Source organism: Lissotriton helveticus, chromosome 3_1 (assembly GCF_964261635.1).
Source record: "Lissotriton helveticus chromosome 3_1, aLisHel1.1, whole genome shotgun sequence".
NCBI classification, from domain to species: Eukaryota; Metazoa; Chordata; class Amphibia; order Caudata; family Salamandridae; genus Lissotriton; species Lissotriton helveticus.
This window is the reverse complement of record NC_136061.1, coordinates 732,898,114-732,923,171: the sequence shown is the minus strand read 5'-3', so window position 1 is coordinate 732,923,171 and position 25,058 is coordinate 732,898,114. Positions and strand designations below refer to the sequence as shown.

Here is a 25,058-nt window from a genome sequence, read left to right as displayed (position 1 = left end):
GTTAAACGTATTTTCAGAACATGTCAGGAAAGTATTGTCAGGTTATGAAAAAGATGTCAGTGAGTAAAATCTCCACGCCAAAGACAATTTTTTTGCACAATATGCACACTGGCACCAACTTGGTCCTCAAAATGTTTGCTGCCAATTCTTAAAGAATGGATTTTGTAAGGTGATGTTATTTGTTATAAAAATTGTTACCAAAATTGCTAAGAAGAGTTTTAAGACTCACTGGGAGCAATCTAGGAGTATACTTGATGTAGGGACTATACAGATCAACATTATTGAATTGGGCATTCCTTTTTAGGTTTTGCTTGAGACAGCACATGCTCTGTCAATCGTGAAACATTTGTTTTGTTAAAGATGACTTGGAACCCTGCCATTGCTTACCATTTGTTGGCTTCATTGTCACTTTTATTTGCTTACTCTAGATTGGTTAGAGCGTGCTGATTTTGCTCATTCCTTCCTTCCGTGGAGGATGGACCAAGTACCAATTGCTTCTTTTTGATTATGTCCTTCTGCTGCTCGCGAAGGGATCAAGTTACATTTCTTTTCTTTCTTCTTCCAGTCGTCCTTGTTATTGCTTGTTCTCCTGTTCCCCCTCCCATCTGTATGTGTACCCCACCACACTATCACCACCCTTTCCACCACCCTACATCACCACCCTACCACTACTACCACTCCAACAGCACACCATCCTACCACAACCACATACATACCTACCACCTTAACACGCCACCCTAATTACTAACACCACCCTACCATCACCATCCGACCATAACCACCACCAACCTAACCACCACCACCCTAACCATCACCACCCTAACTGCCACTACCAACACCCTAACCACCAACACCCTAACCACAACCACCGTAATACCACTCTAACAAACACCACACCTACCACCTCCTTAATCATCAGCCTAACCAAGACCCCCACCATCACCTCCATTCTAACCACCATCCCTGCTGCCTCTCTACCATCAGCCTACCCACCACCATAAACACCTCCACTACCGTACTAGCCACCTCCACCACCCTACCCTAACAACCACCACTCGGACCTGCTCGATGCTGCTGTCTCTTGCCCATGCTGTGTACTTTCCCTGCCACCCTCCATGTTGCTTCCGATCCTGTCCTCCTTGATCAGTCCACCCACAAGTGCCTTCCTTTTGATTCCACCCCTGCTTTCCTTTTTGCTTTCCTCCCCCACTTTTTTAATAATTTGGCACAAACTTTTTTAACCTATATAACTTGAATCAGTAAACAAAAGAAGAAAAAGCATCTACGCATTTTGTAGGCGCATGCATGTGCCCACAAAATGAAACAGCAGCTGCCCCTCCTTAGTACCTTTTTTGTAGGTTTCCTCTTCAGCCATGCTGCACCGCATCGAGTAATTCCCAATGGCGAGACCTGTTGGCTTTGCCAATGCTTTTTGTTGTGTGGGGCAAAGGCCTAGTAAGTGCCACGACAAAGAATTCACAGTAAAATCGAGAGCAAAAATTGAACCATACACATGGAGACAGAAATGAGAGGAAGTGCTGGAGATCGTCCTTCCACCACCTTCTGTGGTTTTCAGAATTTTGGTGAGGATGCAGAGGCCGCTTCAAAATGGTTCATGTTGCCCGCAACTTCGTATCTAATTAAACGTATATGAATAGACATTTCAGCCACTTTGAGCGGCAACAAAGAAAGCAGGTGTACACGCCTCACTAAGCAGACCTTTAAAGCTATTAATAACCTTTGACCTTCGAAAGCATATTTGACACTTTGGCACCCACAGGTGTCCAATGAGCAGCCCAGACAAATAAAACGCGTTTTGACGACTCCCATCCTACTCAAAACTGTTTTCACACATGAATTCGAGATACATTTTTTTCCCATTCAATTGTATTTGTCGACACGTGAACTTAAGGTCTGGAATACACCCCTGCTGTAGACCACGAACAATAGACTGCAACTTGTCTTAGTGGGCTTCATAAATCATGGGCTCATGCCACAGAGTGCACTTGATGCAGATTAGCCGCTGAGGCGTGCAGTTGAACCTGACTGTTCTGGTACGGTACACGCTCCATCAATAAGGGCGCTTTTTTATTTTTTTTATAAATCTACAATGTGAAGGTACACCAGCACTTTGAAGAAAGTCTGCATGCTCGGCTGAATCGAAGGCTTCCATTGGTTCACATTTTCCAGCGCTTATGCCACAGCTGGGTGAATGAGTAACAGATTTTAATTAGCCTAGGAAGGCCCTCCCACCGTGCCTCATTCCCCTTTTCTCCCTTATAAAATTCTGCTCATCTTTTAAGCTGTCACTTGCAGGCTGAACATGGCGCCGCGGGAGTCGCTCGGGAAGACCCTTCTGGTCTTACTCTTGTGGGGCTGTCTCGGACAAGGGCGCGGAAAACCTATGGAAGGAAACCAAGGTAATGGAACAGATTATGCATGCCTCCTTTCTGTCTGTTTGGGAGGTTTTTGATATAATGTATCTACCGATCGCTAAACTAGTGCTGTACTCCACTAATCGGGCAATGTGATGTTCCAGGTCTTTCATGCATGTCTTTAAGTTGTGTATGTACGAGGCTCTATGAGGCCCCACCCCCCTTCCAGACTTTTCTACCCGAGTCTTTATTTTGACCTGCGGTCGATGTTAGTGACGCTTCGACACAGTGCAGGAAGGTAACCAGGCTTATGGAAACAATTTCGTCATTTCAGAGTATGGGTCAAAGATAAAATATGAAGCATGTATTGGTTTTTAAGATTGTTGAGGCATCATATGATGCTACAATCGATACAAGGACTTCAAAAAAAGAGAAAAGTAAAGAATCAGGGAATTGATCGTAGACAAATGATACAATGCACCGCGTTCTTGCGCAGTCTCTTGTAAGGCATTCATTACCCACCAGATAGCTGCGTTAGATTGCACTGCAAGTGGTGGCTCAAGTTATCACCTTAGCCTGGTTGGGTCAGTCTGTCTGTCTGCTCTGCTCTGCAGTCTGCAACATGCGCATACATGGATGTACTGAGAGACAGGCCTTGTGGAGGGTGACTCAACCAACAGAATCGCACACAGGGGCTCTTCTTGAGTAAAGTGCAGGGTGTAATCAGCTTATTTAGAGAAGGAGAGTTTCAGTGTTTTCATATATCACTGGGATCGTATCTCAAGGGACTACCCTGCCTCAGTACAGACAGACCTCAGTGCCTGGTTTTCATGCGCTCTCAGTAAAGTCCATTTTCGCTAGGGTCCTTGGTCTGTGACGCTTTTATCCTTTTAAATTGCAACGTATTTTGCGGATGGAGAGTAGCAGAGAGCGTTGAGGTTTGTAGTTTATTTGTTTGAATTTTTTTGCAGAGGACCACAGAGTCCCCAAGAGGCCTTCCGGTGCTCTAGTAAGGCAGACGCCACAGCAATGAGAACCAGACCAAGGCCTGTTAAAAATCCCAGGGGCTTATTTACAATGAAATGTCACACCATGGAATTGCAAGGAATTTTGTGCACCAGGTTGCACCGTTTAAAGCGGATGTGCAATTTTTTGCAAGAACACAGTGCACCCCTGTGCTCTTCCCAGCACCAGCACAAAACAACAGCCATGCACCAACAAAGGCACAATTCCGACATGGTGCAAGGGTGCCTGCGTTGCAGGGATGATTGTGGTTGTGCAGGAAGGGACACCTATCTGCACAAAAAACAATAATTAATGGTGTTTTGCAGCTTCTTTGTGTGCCGCAGCAGCACACATAGAAAGAGCAAAATACACAATGAAATAAAAGTATTTCTCCTCGTTGTGCCACTTTATTGTCTCCCCTGGAAAACAGTTAGTTTTTGGCACCGCCTCAGACTTACGAATTCTTGTAAATCTGGGACAGTGTCAAAAAGCCATGGATGTTGCTTGGGAGCACCCACAACAACACACATGATACGCCCCTTTGACACAGAGTACATATTTACAAAGCTGTGTATGAAAATATGCACATAAATATGGGCCAGCACACAGTGCCACCAGAGCTTTAAAAAAAGATGTCACGGTGGTACAGGGGGCTTTCAAATATTCCCCCAAGTTTTTAACTGGCAGCATAATTGGGTTTCATCAGCAGTGAAGTAAAGCTGAAGGCCTTAGCTGAGGCATTAGGCCTTTTTCCCGGAAAGAATTTACCATATGACTATCGTAAATTCTTTTCAAAATTCAAATTGACATAGTAAACAAAACTGGGAAGTGTCAAACAGTTGTCTACAAGATACACATCAGCAGCTTTGTCCCTTCATGGAGATGATGGCACACGTCGATGCTCATTGATTTACAATTTGTCTCCATGTTTTTGGTAATTTTAACGGTTCTAGAATATCATGTCAAATAGATAATGTTAAAGAGAGACAGGTTAGATGAAAACAACTTTGTTGTACAGTATCCCACGTTACTCCATTTTGCTACATTTAGCTGCATTTTGATCTTTAGCTGAATTTAGTTCACAAATTCGTGCTCCGTTTAAGGCTTTGTGACACAGTTACCATTTTGTGTCCTTGTTGATTTTCTTGCTGACTTAAAAATTGTAAGACAGGGGTCCTTAATGTTTTGATCTCTCTTGGCCCCCTTTGAATCATTTATGTAATCTAGGGACCCCCCACTGAGTCACTGTTGGAAGACTGCAACCCCCTGCTAAGCAATTTTTGCGTTTTGAATCCGACAATAATACACAAACAAATATCCATTAAAATATACACATTTTGAAATATTTTATTTAATTCATAAACAAATATAGAAAAATAAAAAATGTAATTTTAATGGGAAGTTGGAGTTTTTCTAAATATAATTCTGACAGAAGAACATACGCTAAACTCTGGCATAACTGCCTTTTTTGCTCCTTATGCATGCTCTCTTTTTGTCGGTGCTACAATTGAGGCCACCAGTTAACTTTACTATATTTTGTTTGCTGTATTTGCACTGCTCTAACATAGGCAGCTAAGGATACCAAATGAATGTATTTTTAGCATCCAATTTAAAATTCCTTCACATGTAGAATTTTTAATTGTGCCTCTGTATGTATATATATATCCATACTAATATTATAAAGAGAGAGCCCAAACCTTTGAGGCGGGTAAGCTCCGGAACCACAGCGCCAACCGGAACACCCAATACAGCGTTGGAAAGGAGAGTATCAGCAGATGGACATAGGCTATACACCAGCCCAACATATACATTAGAAGGGAAAAAGAACATTTGGGAAAAAGTAGTCCGTTGTGTGTGGGCATGTGGGTTGTGCTGGGGGCGTGTGCATAGAGCGATGGGCGCGGCATTCGTCAAAACCCAACCCTGCTGAATTATACCGCTTGCGATGGGCGCGCCATTCGACAAAACCCAACCCTGCCAAAAGACAACCCTGCTGAATTATACAGCTTGCGATGGGCGCAGCATTCGTCAAAACCCAAGCCTGCTGAATGATACCGCTTGCGAGAAGCGTTTTGCTGGGGGCGTGTGCATAAAGCGATGGGGGACGTGTGCATACAGCAATGGGCGCGGCATTCCTCAAAACAAACATGGATTCCACCGCTTGCGAGAAGCGGAAGTTGCATTTGCCATTATACGCGAGAGTTGCATTTGGCATTGTTGGACGTTGACGTCATGTGGTGCGTCTAAGTGGCGCTACAGCGGACAAACTCGTTCGTGACTGCCGCATTGCCTGGAGCGGACACACACGTTCACATATTGCAGCAAGGACAACAAACAGAAGAGCACACGCTCACCTTCAGCGGTACCGAACGAGGGCTTCTGAGCGGACGCACAGGCAAGTTTTGAAATAAATCTGCCTTGCCTATTACAACCATTGCAGAGATTCTGTTTCATCCCCAGACAACATTGGGGCGGGCAGCTAGTTTATATATATATATATACACATAAACACACATATATATTTATATAAAATGTATAACTTGGTAATCTTAATGTTATTATTAACATAACCGTTACAGACTCCACAGCGATGCTCACCCCTCGAGTAGGCTATACGGACCCTTAAGGGTCTGCAGACCACAAGTTTAGAGCTACTGTTGTAGCAATTGATGTAATTTTCTTCTTTTGTTGTTCTATTGCCACACATAAATGAGTGATTTCAGTTTACATCGTCACATTTGACTAAATTCACACTTTTCTGTTTTTCCATGTGAAGTGTGACTTACTCCTTTAAACCTTTATATCGTTTTTGAGGAATGCCACCTGATTGTGCAGCAGAATGGTAGAAGAACCTCTACATATTCATTCAAAGATTCAATATGGTGATACTCTAGTTGCTCAACAATAGGCACCTGTCATACACAAGTGAAAAGGGGTGTGTAGTGTGAAAGGGAACACACAAATTAAGTGAGTGTGATAAAGAATGATGCTTTTGGACGCCTCCTAAGCTAGTAGGAGCAATAAACAAAAACGCAAGTTCTGTTAAAATGCAGCTTTTAACCTCTAGCACACATCACTAATTTCTATGCAATTACTTTTTGCTCTTTTTCAGAATTGTGTTTTGTTGATAATAACAAACTATGTAATGCACATAAAGGCAAGGCTATACACAATTCATTGCACTGCAGGGCTGTTGGTCACTATCATTTGCAAATAACCCTCTGACAAAATTATATTTGCATCATGGTTTGGATCAAAACAGAAAACAGGCTGAGGCATAAAAAAGGACTCAAATGCCGAAACAAGTAACATTTTCCGCTCTTTTTAGATGTGGGTTTTGGCAGTGCAGACTTTTCAGCCATTGCCTTGATAATTTATCAATCATGTCTCAACTCAACTCAGTGGAGTATTACTCCCTCACCAAATTTAATTGGCTCTTTGGGTGTATCCTTCCACTTCCAATCAAGAACTTTCTTTGAACTGCAGAAGGGAATATTTACCACCATAGGCCTTACTTTCAACTCCTCAATGCTCGTTTCAATGTGTGCCCGCTTTGCTTGCTTCCACTTCTGTGTGTCACCTATTCAAACCTCTCCACCATCCCTCCTACCCTCTTTCCCAATCAGACTGCTGTACCTTAACCATTGCTAGAAATCACTTAAGTTAATGCAAAAGTGCTTTCTGTTGCGGACTGCAGTATCATAAACACTTACTAGATATCCCATATGCTTGGTCTGTGGTGTGACTGAGGGCCACATTGATGCCAGCATGGTAGCGGTCGGATGTGAGGCGTGGGGGTGTGTAAGGGAAGTGAAGCACGTACAACTAGTGGCTGAATTGTACAACGTGAAACCAGAAAACTTCAGGTCAATCCCGGCTTACCCCCCTTGGCCAAATTGTGTGATCCTAGGCAATTGTTTTATTTAACTTCTTCTGTGTTTGATTATATAAACAAAACATGTTGTTCATGTATACTTACAACCCAGACCACCCAACGGGTGCACAAAACAATGGACTTCCCTCTTAGTTCACTATTGGCATTGTTGTCAGGGTGGTGGAAGCATGATTCCTAAACTCTTGTTTGGAAACTATCTCCTTTAAAAAATAATTCTCATTGTACTGATATAATCTAATATGCTAAGGTGAAACGGTTATCTGTTTTAATTAAATACACTTTTGAATTTTGAAGAGACTTTAATCATATTCTGACATACTTGTTACAAGATGTCAGTAAAAATGAAGGTGTTCCTTCAGTTAAGTAGTGCAGGTCACCTTAGTCATTTTCTTTCTTTAACTTTGGTTAACCTGCAAATAAACGCTTGCCCTTTTAACATCTTTTTAATGTTAATGCTGAGTGGAGTAAATAGCAGCCCAGTGCTGCTGTTGACATGGGGGGCACATGTGTCAACCAGGCTGTACTTTGGGTACCAATGCCATAGGCATAACACACCCATTTTCTACAAAACTGCCACCTCAGGGCAGCATGTAAATATATACACTGCAAAGAAAGAAGTCGTCCAGGCATGGTTGGTAGGCAAGGTATGCAACAGAAATGGGGTCTCTAGTTTGCACCACCCTTGTCAAGTAGGGACTCTAGTCAGAGTAAGGGAGTCACACAGTTAAGATATCTCCTTCGCACGCCCTTGGTAGCTTGGCCCTATCAGTCAGGCTTATTTCAAAGGCAATGCATAAAGTATTTACACATACACACACACACACACACACACACACACACACGCACAAGTAACACAGTGAAAACACAATGCAAAGAGTCCACACCAGTTTAGAAAAATATACAATATTTATCTGAATAAAACAGGACCAAAACAACAAAAAGCCAACATACACAAGTCAAAATATCACTTTAAAATGATTAAGCAAGTTTAGTCCATAGAAATCAATGGATGTGTGGTGTAGCAGGGCTTTGGGTTGGGTTTTGGGAGTGGGAGGGATTGGGAGAAGAGGAAGAGGAAAGGGCTCTCGATGGTTTCTTTGCAGGCAAAATAGGTATGGCAAAAATATATTATGCAAATATTTTTTTGTGAGGGGCTTGCTTGTTTTCAGTGTGAGGCTGTGGGATGGGTACATGATTTGACTGATGGTGGGCGATGTTTGGAGGCTAGACCAAACATCTGACCAAATGCTTGACCAGAAAGTACATATTTGTACGTCCTGTTGGCTTAGTGGACGAATGCATCCACTGTAGGGGCCTGTGTTTGACCTTATGGTCACAGGTACAAAGCCTGGTGGGTCCACACAGCCTCTCATCCTTCCGAGGTCGATAAAATGAGTATCATTGAGTTAGATAACAATAAACATCTGTTACTCCTACCAGAGATCTCTGGTAGGAGTTTCTCCTGCATTGTGCGACTTTTTCTATCCTTGTATTGCACCAGCTTGTGCAGGTCAGTAGGGGTTGCTGGACCCTGTTTTTAGTTTACTTTGCCCTCACTTTAATAGTGTAATTCTTCCTAAACTTGCTTAGTTGCACTTCTGGCATGCCCCCACCAAAAATGGGCCTACAGCACGGCCATACAGATATCTTCTCCTGCATTGTGCACCTTTTTGTTTCCATGTATTGCACTAGTGTGCGGTTTTGGGAGGTGCCTGTCTCCCGTAGCGCCATATTGCGAATAATGACTACTGATGTTTTTTTTTCTCCAAGACACAGTTTTATTAAGTCAGCAGTTAAGACAGTCTCATCTCAAACAGCAGAAAGACAATTAGTTCTGGTCAGCAGTATAAGAATCAATTTAGTGACTTTCATATGACAGTTACAAAGTAAGAAAATAAACATCTCGGGCTTGTAAACAGCAGCCCACAACGTTATAACCAAGTGTGCCATGTACATTATATTAGTCGGTTTAACATACCTTGTGAGCCAATTCTCACATAATGTAAATCCCTGCATCATTTCGTGTCCCCTTGATCTATCATCCAGTGATGTGAGCATCTGTACAGCGTGGTGTGGGGGGTTCTGAAATAAGACCTCGAAAATCTGAACAACGTCTCCAAATCTTGAAATGTTTCTGCGGGCAGCCTCGTGCCTTAAATATAGATTGCTCCATGTTCATACACCAACCAAGACTCGCCCTCCATTTCCCAAGCTTAAGTGGGGTCAAGTCTTTTCACATACTGGCTCTATCATTTTTGGCCAGAGTAAGGCCCAGAAATAGTAGATGCCTTTTATATATATTTCCTTCAATCTCCTATGTGACATGCAGCAGTGCAAGCCTAGGGGATAGGGGTATCTCCCAACCCAGTACTTCTGACAAACAGGCAAGACCCCCGTCCAGAATCTACGGAGCCCTGTGCATTCCTAAATAGTATGTATAAATGTACCTTCCGCATTGTCACAGCAGAGACATGTGGGAGAAGCTATCAGTCCTGCCCTCCACAACCTATATCTTGTGAAATAGGCATGGTGTACATATTTAAACTGAATGAATCTTAGGCGTGACGCTATTGCAGCTCTCTGCGGAGATTCTAGTATTTTTGTCCAGTGGTCGTTGTCTAGTGGACCAAGATCTTCCTGCCATCTTCCTCAAGTGAGTCCAGGGTTGTAGAGAGATTCGTCACAAGAGATTGATATATGTTTGCCGTTTTGTGGTCACCCAAATTGCCCATAAAGACCTTAGCCTCAATCGGGTTAAACTCTGGGATAGATTCCAGGGTCGAAATATACGGTGTAAGAGCGTGGCACAATTGCAAATACTTGTAAAATTGAGTACGCCGCATCTCAAAGTCCCTGACTACTGATGTTTTTAACTTGTTTTTATGATTTGTGTTGCTCATGTTGTTGAATAGCATTTTAGGACCCTAGTGTAATTTTCCCGATTCATGCCCTTATACAGGTATAAATTACCATGTCTTTATATAGGCATAGAAATCATAACCATATTTAGACATAGCTCATGCAGTCCAAATACGGCATGGCTACTTCCACTAGTTCCGAAAATCCACAACGATTTATTGGAAAACTCGGCTTCAGCAGTTAGGGACTTCCCCTAGCTTGAATATTGATTTGTCCAAGAACTCATGGAGTTTTCAAAGAACTGAGACTCTTTGATGACGTTATTATGTCCACCTTTGCGTCAAACTCGGCACCTTCAAGGTATAAATATGCCCACGCTTGCCCAAAAAAACACACAGTGGTTTGGAGCAGTTCGACTATCTACTTGCCCAACGCATCTCGCTACAGCAAGTGCAGAAGGAAGCCGACCCTCCAGCAGGCGCACTGAGAGAGACGCTGTATTTTCTCCTGCTGAGAAATCCAGCTCCAGTGTTTCCAAGCTCCCCTTGTGGGGTGTTGGGAAATCGAGTCCTGAGACTGACCTCCTTCATTCTAAACCAAGGTACGTAGCTGATTGGACCCTAAGAGAAATCTTGGATAGATTCTTGGGGAAAGAACACTAAACTTATGCTATAAAACACTTACGTCTTTCCTCGTACTAGACTTAGGTTAGGTACATCGGAGTAGGTGTATTTTAGAAGCACCAGTTGAGTACTTTTAGTCTTTATTTATTTATGTATGTATTTTATGGCTTAGAAACCATACCAAGCTTTTACAGTTTTATTTAATAATACTCTTCTTGCTGTACGCATTATACTTTACAGCCAGTATTACGATTGTAGCAGTTCATTTCTTCTGCATGAGGAAGAAGACTGTTCAATAAATACTTTTTATTGAAAATGCCCGTCTCTATATTTTCTCTGCACCTCTGGTGAAACAAAGCATGCACGAATGACTGAGTAAAGTATCTATCTATTGTTTCCACGACTCTGAAGATCAGTTTTATCTTGAGTAAACAAAGTTGTCATGTTTATGCTGTTGTCAGAAACGAATTCCTTCCTGTGAATTCTAGAAAGTTTCTAGTGACCTCTGAGCTAGCTGGCACTCACAATTAAGTCTAATATATTCAAAAGAGACCTAGTATACATAAGTCCTACGTCACATCTATATGATATATTATTCCAATGCGCAGAGCCAATTGGGAATATAGGAACTACACTACAATGTTTTAATTTGGATTCATCTCTGTTACCAGTAGCTGACTCTGCACAAGGGAGCTTGTGCAGGTCAGCCGGGGTTGCTGGACCCTGTTTTTAGTCTAAGTTGCCTTCACCTTATTAGTGTAATTCTCCCAAAACGCACTTAGGTGTGCTTCTGCCATGCCCCCACCACGCCCCTGGATGCCTGGGTACTAAACAGAAGCTACAGCGCGTCCTCGTCACTGGCGCAAAAGCATGCCCGTCTGCGCCCATCCACGCTCGAACCGTGCTCAGTGCCAGCCCCCTGCCGGTTTTGCTACCCAGCTTATTGCTATCCGCAGATATTCCAGGGATGAATTACTTGATTTAAACCCTGTAGGTAAGATCTGTCCAGGTTCTACACTACTACCCCCAGGCGAATTATCCAATAAGGTATACCCGATATGTATGCTTACTCTGACTAGCTGTAAAATCCATTCTCTCAGTTAAGCTAGACCTGTGAGGTCATGCTCTTCTTCAGCTAAGATAGTCAAATGTACGCTCATAAATGCTCACTCCTTGGTAAAGAGCGCTGTAGAAATGGCAGATTTTCTGGATCAATACAGCCACCCCCCTGGAAACTCTTTGAACAGACTTGATTGGACAGGTAAAAATTATGTAGGGTTGGCGGTTATATACATCCAGTTTAAAGTCTTGTAGGATCCCCTGCCGAGCACTACAGAGTACGAAGCACTTGCCAACAAAATAGCTCTTTTAAATCACTATTCCATTAATGAGGCTCTTATTTATAGACCTCCTGGCCCAAGAAATTTCTTTTTAAATAGTAACAGCGCACTATGGGATATTAAAGCCAACTCTCCCGATTTTACAATCCTAGGAGATTTTAATTTCCACTTGGAGAATGTTATCGACAAAGATACTAACAATCTCTTAGCCTCTCTATCACTCCTAGTACTCACACAGATAGTAAACACTCCGCTCCCACCTCGCTGCCAAGACCTGGAACTCCCTCCCCATCCTCCTACGATAGGACATTGACATTCCGAAAGGTCCTAAAGACATGGCTTTTTATTAAATAGGTATGGCTATACAGATATATTATATCCTCTGCATGTTATCTTTCTTGTTTTTTTTTGTTTTTTTAACACTTTATTTAGCTTTTGGTTACAGTTACAGTAGCGCACTGGGATCAGAAAACAAACAATATGGTAAGTACGTGCAGTCAAATTGTACATCTCCCATGATACATTCAACAATGCTGTATTGATAGTATACCCCCCCAAAGGGGGTTCCTCAACTCCCCGTTTCGCTAATGTGCAGGCATGGTCAACAAAAAAAAGTTACCTACACCTGGACTGCGCATATTGCATCTGTGGCAACAGAATTGACATATTATCGAAGAAGTGAGTGGTGCCATACACAGTGCACTGTTTAGCCCACCCAGGTAGGCACTATACCGCGTCTGCCTGTATGGGGGAGTTGATTGTTGGGCCTGTCGATACGCCCTGAAGGGACCCCAGATATCTTTGGGCCTTGAAGTGGGGGGGAGTGTTGTAGCATATATGTCACTGTTGGTAGAGCAAGATGTCCTGCTCTTTAGCCATCCCTTCACCGAGGGCGCCGCCGTGCCATCCCAGTGTATCGCCATTTATCTCTTGGCCAGGAGAAAACTAATAGCAACAAATCTGCATGTAGCCTGCGGGAACTGTGTAACGTATCCCAATAATGCAATCTCAGGCAATGGGATTATAGGGACCTTGACCATTTCACTCACTTTCCCCATGCAGGGCGACCCAATATGATGTATGTTTGGACAGGTCCAAGCAAGGTGGGCGAAATCGGCATTTGGGGCGTGGCATCTGGTGCAGTGATGTGATCTGGAAGGGTCTATTCTATAGAGTTTGGCCGGGGAAATGTACATTCTGCGAAGAAATTTAAAGTGTATCAATTTATGTCACCTTGGTAAGTGGGAGGAAGGAGCTGGGCTCCAGAGGGTAGTCTGGAAAGGTAGCCAGGAGGGCAGAGCAAATTCGCAAAATTACGAATCTGTCCATGAAGGTGGCATCAGGAAAGCTGGAGTCATCGTCAGGGTCAAAGGCATGCCCGTCAGGAAACAGGTCACCCATCTAAACAATGCCAAATTTGAGGCATGTCTTCTGTATTAAATTTTCGTTAGTTATGGGTATCATTATAGGGTTTGGGAGTGGGAGGTCTGAGGAATAGAGTAGTGAAGTGCGCGTGATGCGGCGCAGTTGGTCCCAAGCCCAGCTGGTGGTCGAGGCAGGTTGGATATCATTGGGGTCTCTGGGGAACCCACTCTGCAAAATTGCCGCTAGTGTGTCCGGTAACACTAAGTCTGATTCCGGTCGGAGGTAGGGGATTCTAGCGTCTGTGTGGTACCATGGTACCATGCCTGTGCAAAACTACACTGCGCACCCAAATAATATAGTCTGAGATCGGATACCCCGAAACCACCTCTATCGCAGGGGAGCGTTATCATCCTCCAGCTAACCCTATGGTGTCTACCCTCCATACCAGTCTTATTAAATGGGATTGCAGTGTTGAAAATAATTTCTTTGTGAGTTGGATAGGGATGTTTTGAAATAAATACAAAAATGTAGGCAGCGCGACCATTTTGATGAGGAAGACTCGACCTGCCAAGGACAATGGGAGTTGAAGCCATTTCTCAATCTGCGTTTCCAATTTAGCAATGGCAGTCCCATATTTGCGACGAATATTCTGCTCCACATGGAGATGTATATGAACGCCTAAATATTTGACCGAGTCGGTATTCCACTCCAGAGGAAACTCCAGGTCCCATTAGACTGTTCTGACAGTGAGCGGAAAAATTACAGATTTGTGCCAATTGATTCCCATTCCGGAATACACACCAAACGCAATATTTCCCGAATGAGGGGGGTCTAAGTTAATCTGGGGATTGTGAACATATAAAACAGTGTCATCAGCATATAATGAGACAAACAGCGGAACTGTATAGAACTGCAATCCTCTGTGCAAATGTTTCTCTTGAAAGTGTCTTATAAGGGGGTCCATGGCTAAAATGAACAACAGCGGTGACAGCGGACAACTTTGTCTGGTGCCGCGTGAAAGTGTGAAGGGGGGGGGCAGTGCACCATTCAGTCTGAGCTGGGTCATGAGTTGACTATATAGCAGGGCGGTCGTGGCAATGAATCCGAATGGCATTCCCATTCGGTGCATGATGGATAAGAAGAAAGGCCATTCCAGGGAATCAAACGCCTTTTCCGTGTCTAATTGGATGGCCGCCGCAGGGGTCTCAGGGTTGATTCTGTGTAACGTGTTAAAGTATGTAGATTGAATGCTGTCGATCGGTGCGGTATGAATCCAGACTGGGCAGGGGTGATTATGGACTCCATTAATAGAGACAGTCGGCACGCCACATAATAGAGGATCCTTGCCTGGTTTAGGGAGTAAAAGAATGACTGCCTAACGCAGGGTGGGAGGTAACATCTGTCGCTGAAGAGCTCAAGAGCTTCCACATACATGGCAAGGATCTGGGGAATCAACAACCCGGAGCTGAGGAACCCTCCAAGGCCTAGATTGCCTCATCTATGCTTTCCTCCATTATGGGAATAGCCAGAAAATCCTGCATGACCTTATCAAAGAACACCAGTGCTATTTCTCATAGATAACTCTCTTGACCCGTTTTATCCGAGCCCAGTTTAGTGGTTTATAAAGCCATAAAATAGGAGATAAATTCCCATTGGATGTCCAGCGGGTCAGTGATTTGCAGTCCCCGTGTGGACTTCAACTCGGGGATGTATGCCTTGCTATAGGTGGGCCTAATCATTTGGCCCCGTACACCCTAGCGTTATGGTGTTTTCCCATGTAGAGTATTTCCCTCTCAGCGGTGTCTCTGAAGTCCGCTAACAGGGAAAGCCTACGTTCGTCTAGGTCAGGGCTAGTCGTTCAAAGCTGCGCAGTGTCTAATGCACCTAATTCTTGCTCTAGCCGAGCTAATGTGTTGCGCAAATCTCCACCAGCGCATTTGGATATGCATACTCCCCTCATGTAGGCTTTAAAACCCTCCCACAGCATAGTGTCTACTGAACCGGTGTTAAGGGTGAAGTAATCTTCTATTGTCTCCCGCAATTCCTCGAAAAACATCATCATCAAGCGCGCGGCTGGCAAACCACCACTGTCTTTCAAAAAGCTCAGGTCGTGATATCTTCAACGTCAACTATACTGGAGAGTGGTCTGAGAAAGTGCATGGGAGTGTCTTGACCGATTGGCACCAGCTGACTAAATCTGGGGAAACCAGTCAATAATCCAGTCTAGTCCACGTGTTATGACAGCTGGTGTAGTGAGTGAAGTCAGTGCAAAGAGGATTTTGCTTCCTACCAATGTCTGTTAGGGTGAAATGATCGCAAAGCGAGCTCAGTGCCCTCCTCGCCTGTGGTTTGGGATCTGGAGCGTTAGATGTGGAGTCCTGCGATAGGTCCTTGCCAATGTTAAAGTCACCCCCCACCAAGAGGGTACCCCAGCCTTTGGCATACGGGGCTGATAGGCGGAAGGCAGATGCGTTTCTTGTAAGAAAGCCACATCCACCTTGTGACGCAGTAGATATTGTGTTACCCGCCTTTTGTTTTTCAAGTGTTATTTAGTCCGCGGACGTTCCAGGAAGCAGAAACAATTACAGAGGGGCCAGCGTTATGTCCTATCTGAGTCATGGGGGAAATGTGAGTGAGTATTGAATGAAAATCGACCTTGCGTACTCATTACAATCGTCAATCTGTTCATGTAAAGATGTCCCAGTGCATCTAAACATTGTCCCCCCAAACCCCCCTCCCCCTCCCAGCCTCCCTGCCTAAGTTCTCCTCTGTAGTACTGAAAAGTAACCATAGACAGTACTTGCAAGATTCACACAACAATCTTAAGGTGATCACCATGAGGGGTGGTGGCAAAGCCCCCAATAACGACATGGCAAATGACATATATCAAGAAAAGAAAGAGTTAACGAAATCCCTACATAGTTAAAGGTTCCACATATTACAATGTCAAATAACCAGATCCCGAAAAAAGTTCCAAACTGGCATCTGAGCCATTCTGCGAAGGGGGAAGTCTGTCCTCGAGAGGGCGTCTGTTATTAAGTTTATGTTTATGGCAGAACTCCTGTACCTCCGCAGGGTTATCAAAAACACGTGATCGTCCGTTCACCTCAACGCGCAACCGGGCAGGATATAGCATACCATATTTCAATCCTAGATTTCTAAGTGTCGCCTTGACTCCAGTGAACTTTCACCTTGCTTTTTGCACCATGATGGTGTAGTCTAGGTAGAAGGAAAGCTTGCAGCCCTGCCATAGTGTCTCGAACGTTCCCTTGCCAGTCGAAGAGCAGTGTTGCGATCCCGGAAGTTCATGACCCGTGCAACTATGGGCCTAGGCGGGCATCCAGGGTTGGGTCGAGGGCCCAATGATCTATGTGCTCGTTCTATCACAAAGCCAGTAGTAAAGGCCTTCCTGCCAAACAGGTCTATCAAGATAGTTTCCACCAAAGTGTCCTTACGACCAGTGGCTGTGGACTCCGGCACACCTAGAATGCGCACGTTATTTCGGCGACTGCGCGCCTCCAAGTCCTCATACTTGATCGCAACTTCTTTGTGGATGCATTCCCTTCTGTCGAGCCTTTTCACTGCTTCTGCCATCCTGTCTTCTAGATCGGAAGTGTGAGATTCTACCACGTCAAGACGCCGGTGGTGAACCTGGATCTTCATTCCCAACTTTGCCATGTGTTTGTCTAGGTTGTCGAACCGTACGTTTAAGGCTCTAACCCAGCCCTCATTTCTTGCAACAGCGAGCCATGCTGAGTGGTGTCCCCTTCTAGCATGGCTTCTTTCTGGCCACCTTCAGCCATAGTGTCAGTGGTGTCTTGGACTGCGTCGGTGACCGTCGCAAAGGGGAGAAGGCGTTGTTTAGGATCCTTGCGGCCCATTCCACAGTTCCCTTCACCAGGTGCAAAATGGGCCCAATATTCACGTTTGTTCCTGGTCGCGGCTGTAACTAGGTTGTGAAGGCTGAAATGACTGGAGTGGGGGCTGGATAAGACAGCGATCACAAATGCGCCATGCGTGCTCTAGCCTGGACGCTGTCCGGATCTGGCTGGCGCACAGGTATGTGTCTTTGCGCAGTGCACAGAATGGTGGAGTTACAGACCGGGCTGCTTCACAGCAACCGAATCTCAGAGAGCAGGGAATGAGTGGTGTGCTGGCGTCTCAATCCTGATGTTGCAAGGGAGGGAGCAGACCTCTCATTGCTATTACCCCTTGTTGGGATGTGCGGAGCAGGATTAGGATAGGCCAAGCAAGTCCATTACGGCAGTGGCGCAGAGACAATCATACTAGGGGCAATCTGACATCGCGCTCGGACTGTTATGGCCGCAGCTGGTGAGAGCGACAGTTGTGCGGTCCCGGATCGGAGGTTCATCCGTGTCTCTGGCACCATGTTGCGGCGTTTTGAAAATGGTGGAGTAGTCCAGGCTACACAGCGGGGGAGGAGCGGGGAGAGCCAAGGCCAAGCAGGAGCACTATCGGGAGGGAGGGAGCCCCAGGGCGCTCTGGTGATATCGGGCCCGGTGCAGCCGTGATGGCAACACAGGCCCTGTTCCCGCGCACCACCGCAAACCGCACCTCCGTGCACACTCAGCGGACGACAAGATGGTGGCCAAACTGACCTCCTACAGCACACGAGTGCCGAATAAGTGTCTGTGGTGTGGTTCACTGCCCCAGCACGCAGCACGCAGCACGCAGCCTCACCGCACCCCAGCAGATATTCCAGGCTCCCGGTCACGTCCTTGGATGCCGCTCAGGGCGATGAAGCCGCCATCTTGGTTTCCTCCCGGTCTGAGCCCAATTGCCGCATCTCGCCTCCAAACTGCAATGATTTGCCACAGCTGGGGGTATATCGGAATCAGAACCCGTTCCGCCGAAGTTTGGTGTCCCTTCCCGGGTCAATGGAACCGCTGGAGGGTGGTAAATTGCATTGGAGCCACGCCGTTCAGCGGAGCCTCAGCACGCAGCGACCATCTTGGTCTCCCATGTTATCTTTCTTGATAAGTTTCCATTAGGCCCTTCTTCCCATGTGTCAGAAGTTCTCAGCGCCTAGACACCTTTGGATAGTAGAGCACTCTATAAATTTAATTTAATTTAATTCCACACCAAGATACCCTTCACGGTAAACTTGCGCCTTACAAATACACATGCTATGTTAACATCTGTGGCCTTAACAATTCCAGCAAAAGTAACCGGGTGCCATTTGGATTCTTTTATCCGACCTGGGTTTTCGCCTTTTGGTTGTAAATGTCAAGGCTCAACTACTAATGCTGTTACAGTGCTGGCAATAAAGCTAGATGCTCTACGGTCCGATACTCTGCCAACAATCTGGACCAATGGGTTAGAAGCTTTTGCTTGGTGACTAGTATTTAGACCACATGCACAAGTGGATTGATCACTTTTTTGGTTTTAATAAGGGTACAATGTCTGACAATATTTTGTGGGTGTGTTAAAAGCTGGCATCAGGGGAAAAACCTTGATTAAGCTATAGCTTGTCTCAAAAGAAACAGAAGTGGGCTTAAATTCAGGAATTATATAAATAGCAGTCACTGCTAGAGGAGAACGTGGTCAATTCAATAGGTGGTAATCCAGCTGATACAGAGGTTAGTAACAGGGTTGCTGTCCTGAGTGCTAGGATCACTCGATATTTAAGCAAAGAGGTCGCTGTGAAATATCATTGCCATAGAAAACAATGCTAAGAATACAGGGAGAAGATGGGTCATCTACCTGTGTTGCGTATTCAACAAAATCAGTCTGAGAGCGATATCGCGGCTATCTGTGATACCAAGGGACACAAAGTGACCTCTCTGGTGGATATTGCCGGGATCTTCAGTGATTACTATGAGACTATATATACTTAGGAAACTAACCCCCCAGTGAATTGATATGAGGCTTTACTGGGCACTTTAGATAGCGCCAAGCTGGGTGCAGAGGAGCACACAGCTTTGGAAGCACCAATCACTTCTGATGAAATACTGGCGGCAATCAATTCACTTGCATTAGGCAAAGCTACTGGACTTGATAATCTGCCCCTAGAGTTCTTTAAAGCCTTTGTTTGTATACTTTGTAAGGACTTCTTTTCTGTATTCTCAAAGGCACAGTCCGAGATAATCCCTCCATAATGGAAAACAACAAATATTATCATATTTAGAAAGAAATACAAACCCCTCTTTAGCCCTGTTCCTATAGGCCCATTTCAATAATAAACGCAGATGCAAAAATGTACGCAAATGTGCTTGCTAATAGGCTAGGCAGAGTTACTTCTTCCATAGTATCACTGGACGGGGAATAGCAGATCATGTGAAGGGGGTAATAGCCCTGTTTGATATTGCTCAGGCTACAAGGACACATATGGTCTTGATATTACTCGATGCTGATAAAGCATTTGATCAGGTATCATGGGGCTTCTAATTGGTGGCATTAGCTTGACGCGAGTTTTATTGAATCTATTCAGGCACTGTATCAGGCACTCGAAGGCTAATGGGGGCTGAATTGGAACATATATTGATCACTAGAGCCACAAGTCAAGGCTGTCTCTGTTCACTGCTGCTGTTAGCCCTCTATATTGATCCCTTTATAACATTGCTTGAGAGCAAACTAATAATGCCTGTTGAGACAGAGTATAAAATACTGGCCTATGCAAATGACATAGCAGTAGTTATGGTGGAAATAGAAAGAGAATCTAAGTATTTTGGCATGCTCTCTGGCTATAGATTACATTAGAGGAAGACACAGGTGATCTGCTGTAAAGATGTGGATTTGGAAGATCATCAAGTGGTGGAAGAGTCGGTGTACTTAAGTACCAGAATGACTGCAGCTTTGGCTCATCTAGTTAAAGTCAATTTAGCCCCATTACTGAGTAATATCAGCCAGCAACTTATGAGAATCAATCATTTGCACCTGTCATTGGTAGGACGGTGTTCAAAATGACGATGTTGCAGAAACTGTTATTTGTATTTAGGGTGGTTCCCATGGAGATTAAAATGTCCTGGATGACTACATTTGAAAGTGTTTGTTCCAGCTTTGTGTAGTAATTTAAGAAACTTACAAGGGTAGCTAAATATATGCCTCTCCCTAAAAGCAGACGGGGGTGGAGCTACCCAATCTCACATTTTATTATTGAGCCTGTATGTTTCAGAATATGGGGATTCTTATTTCTGGTGGAACTGCCAGGTTACACACGGCCGAGACACCAACAGTCTATGAGTTAATTTTAGGGATAGAGGCTGGGGTTTACTTCTTGAAGAATCTTGAACCAAGTTAATAGTAGAAGACCAGATTTAAAATATTAAAGGGAACATTTAGGGCATTGAGGCAGGTAGCACGGATAGCTGGGGAAACTAAACGTAATCGCTATACACCTGTATGGGGTCAGCTGGTGCTCCCAAGTATATTGGTTCTCCTCCTTCCTACACAACCGCACCCAAAGAATAAAAATCAAAAACTTTGCATCAGACCTACACCCTGTCAGCAGGGTGTCCTCCAAGGCTCAGTGCTCTCTCCGCAACTTTTTAACATTTACATGGAACCCCTCACAACTGTACTCACAAATGTCAACATCTCCTTCCACCTATATGCAAAAGACACCCAGATCTATCTTGAAACCTCCTCCATTGATGATATTCAGAGAAGTTCAACACTGGCTATCAATAAACCACCTAAAAATCAACCAAGACAAAATGGAAATCCTCCTCATCTCCAACAAAGAAAAGAACCCTCAAATCGTAGAATGGCTAAAAGCTATTGATGCTCTCAACGGAAATCTCACCCTGGCTGACTCTGTAAAATCACTGGGAATCACCCTAAACCCAAAACTTGACATGACCAAACACATTAAGAACTCATCAAAGAACTCCCTCCTCAACTTGAAGCTACTCAACAAAATAAAACCCTTCATCCTGCCCAAGGACCCCAAACAAGCCACTCAATCACTGGTGTTGCCTAAACTCGACTATAGGAATGCAGTCCTTACAGGTACAGCAAAATCCCACCTAGCTCCCCTGAGAACAAATCTCAACGCAGCAGCCAGAATGGTCACCGGAGTTAAGATATATGAACACATCTCACTGAACACATCTCACCAGCACTCAGAGAACTAAATTGGCTCCCAGTCAAAATGCGTGTCAGCCTAAGAACTGCCTGCCTCACACACAAAGCCCTGCACACAGGAAAACCAGACTACCTGGCCTCCAAACTCAAGAAAGCCGGTCAGACAAGGAACCTCAGAAGCTCCAACACTCTACTACTCATCCCTGTGAAAACATGCAAAAAAAAAAAACGCAGTATGGTCCTTCGCTGGAAAAGTGCCCAAAATCTAGAACTCCATTCCAGTCCCTATCAGGACTATCCCTTCCTTTGTAAAATTCAAAAGTCAGCTCAAAGACCTCTTCCTCAATCGTTCCCTCTCGAACCGATAGCCGCCCCCGAAGCGCACAAGCCTGCACATTGCAGCACACTGATATTCTGATATTAAGATTTCTACCTCGTTCACCTCCATGACCCCTACCTCGATACCCCTTCCCTGAAAGAGGTTACGCTCAAGTCAACGTGCACACAACTAGGCTATTTTGTGACTTCCTTGCCTTAATGTTGTACAGCGCGCGGAGACTTCCGAACCAATATGTATACTTTTGCTTTATTGTCTGATTCTCGCATTTTGACTGTTGTAAAGCGCACGATACCTGCGGGTCTGGCCAGCACTATATAAAACTCCTTCATAAATAAATAAATGAAGCATATTTCCTGACGAAACAGGCAAGATATGGGAACAGAATGGTATCATTGTATTGTGCGATCTTTATGTAGAGGGGCAGTTACACTCTTTTTGCGATTTGCAGGATACCTTAGGCATAACAAGGGGAGTTTTTTTTTTTTTTTTTTAGATGCAAGATTTTCTTTGTAAATTAGATAGGAGTCAGATCTCCGTTTGCCCAGTCCCCCTACTAGAACATCATATTGTTACAATCAGTCACATGTATATATTTTTCTATATAGCACATGCACACCTCTATTCACTTCAGTTCATTTTCACTCTTCCGCCACTTGATAGGAGCACCCTGTGCTATTTGGAAAAATATGAAATTTGAATTGTAATGTTGAACATTTTATTTTTGCATTATGCGCATTAAATAAATTAATTACATGTATAATTGAAATCCTTGTAAGATAATATTGCCCGTGGAAGTCTAAGGCCATTCTTCTCTCATAGTGACAACTCGTTTTTCATAAAAATCAACTTTCTAAAAGTGGCATTTTCAGACAAGCAATTTAAATACCAACTTTACCAAAAGGGGTATTTTTAAATTGTGAGTCCAGAGATCCCAAACTACAAATCTCTATTCTTAATTGGAAGATACACTTGTAAGATGTTACCCAGCAGCTCCGACACAAACCTATGTCAGGGATAGGCTTTGCTGTAGTGGAAAACGAAATTAGGAGTATTTTGCTACCAGGACATGTAAAACACAACAGTAGGTGTCCTAACTTTTAAATATATTGCACCCTGCCCATGGGGCTACCTTGGGCCTACCTTAAGCATGTCTTACACGTAGACCCTGCAGTTGTAGGTCTGAGACATGTTTGCAGGGCTATTTATGTGGGTGGCGCAATCAGTGCTGCAGACCCACTAGTAGCATTTGATTTACAGGCCTTGGGCACATCTGATTCACTTTACTAGGTACTTACTAGTAAATCAAATATTCCAACCATCAATTAACCAATCACCAATACAACACGACATGGAGCACTTGCACTTTAGTACTGGTCAGCAGTGGTAAAGTGCCCAGAGTACCAAAACCAGCAAAAACGAAATGCAGCATACATCAAAACAGGAGGTCAGAGGCAAAAAGGCAGGGGAAACCTCACTGAAAGATGCCAGGTCTAACAGTATGGAATGCCGGCTAAGGTAGGATAAGTATGGTAGGTGGGTAGGTATTATAGGTAGGCATGGTAGGTTAGATATGCGAGGTAAGTTTGGTAGGTATGGTTGTTAAGTGGCATGAAAGGGATTATGCACCAAAGGTATGTTGAGGTAAATTATTGGAAAATGGTGAGCATATCTATGATCTCATCATCAGCTGGGAGTTTTTAGGAAAATTGAGGGGTTTGCGTGTGATTAAGTGCCTCTGCCTGTTTGTGTATTCCCCACCTGGTTTTGAAGTGACAGGAGCTAGGGATGTGCATTCACTCTAGACAATCACAAGGGGCTTAAGGTGTGTTCTGCCTTGCCTGGGTGACTCATTGCTAGGCTGAATGGACATGGTCTGCATTTGGAGTGGTGGGACGTGTTTCCCTGGTACCTGAATAGGTTGTGTCTCATTTGCACAATGCTGTCTCCACCCTCTGTGTTTAAGCTGAACCAGGGAGTTCAGAACTGGTTTGGACTGAGCTCAGAAATTCTGAAGCAAAGCGAATAATTGGAACCTGGGGTATACGTATGAGACTGTAAACCCCAGGACTTTGGATTACTCGTGGAAACAAGAGGACCTTGTCAAGAAGAAGAGATGAAGAGTTGTGTGGGGAGTGCCACTATTTCTCTGTGAGGGGTGAGATGGCCTGCAGTTACTGTTTCTATCTGTGGCAGAGGGAAAGGACTGACTCTTTTTGCCTTGCTGTGGTATCCTGCTTGAGAAGATCTTCAAGGGGTTGTGTGAGCTTGAATCCTTTTGGAATTCTCAGGGAAATCAAAAACTTCAAGAAAAGATCCTGGCTAGATCCCCAAGTGACCTGCCTGGAAGGAGAGCTGGGAGAACTGTGTGTTACATACATTGCCCATGCGTCCAGAGCCCTTACTCCTGCAGAAGAAAAGTATTCTACTATTGAAAGAGAGACCTTAGCTTGCGTGTGGACTCTTGAACATTTTAGAGTTTTTGTATGGGGTAAAGAATGTTTGATAAGAAGTGATCACAAGCCCTTAGTGCATTTACTCACCACTGAAGGCATGCTAAAAGCTTCAGCACGTATTGCACACATGTCTATGCATCTTCAAGACTTAATTTATACTGTTGTATACGTACCATGTAAGGAGAATGTCACCGCTGACTTTCTTTCTAGAATGCCTTCGTCACTCAAAGAAAGTATTCACAATGAGTGGGGTTATTTCCAAATTGCCTTAGTGCATAATGAAGATTCTCTGCCTAGTGACCAAAATGAATGGCGGGCAGAGTTTGCTAAAGACCTTTTACTAAAGGAAGTTGAAAAATATATTTCTTGTGGATGGCCCAATATAAAAAACATCAATGCTAATCTCAGGTGTTTTTGGGAGATTAGAAACAAACTGTCATGTATTGATGGTTTGCTCAAAAGAGGTGATCGAGCCATTCCCCCATGCAATTTAAGACACAGTATAGTTTCTCATGGTCATGAAGGACATTGCGGTATTATTAGAACTAAACAAAAAGTAAAAAATTGCTTTTGGTGGCCAGGAATGGACATTTTCATTGAACGTATAATTAGGAATTGCATCACTTGTGCTAATGCTGACAAGACCCTTGTTCCTCTTAAACCTAATATGGGTGAGCATGTTATTCCTGGTGACCCCTGGCATACCTTCGCCATGGATATCATGGGTCCTGTAGGCCCCAATTAAAAATTTGTTCTA

The 25,058-nt window shown here is 44.2% G+C and overlaps 1 protein-coding gene across 1 annotated transcript in view; it reads left to right on the top strand.

Moving 5' to 3' along the window:
- The first annotated feature begins 2,315 nt into the window (after nt 1-2,315).
- OVCH2 (ovochymase 2) overlaps nt 2,316-25,058 on the top strand; it is a 996,115-nt gene continuing 973,372 nt past the window's right edge. Inside the window, exon 1 of the mRNA XM_078680899.1 lies at nt 2,316-2,420. Within this exon, the coding sequence (XP_078537025.1) occupies nt 2,324-2,420 (97 nt within the window). The 5' untranslated portion in view covers nt 2,316-2,323. The remainder of the gene's footprint in view (nt 2,421-25,058) is intronic.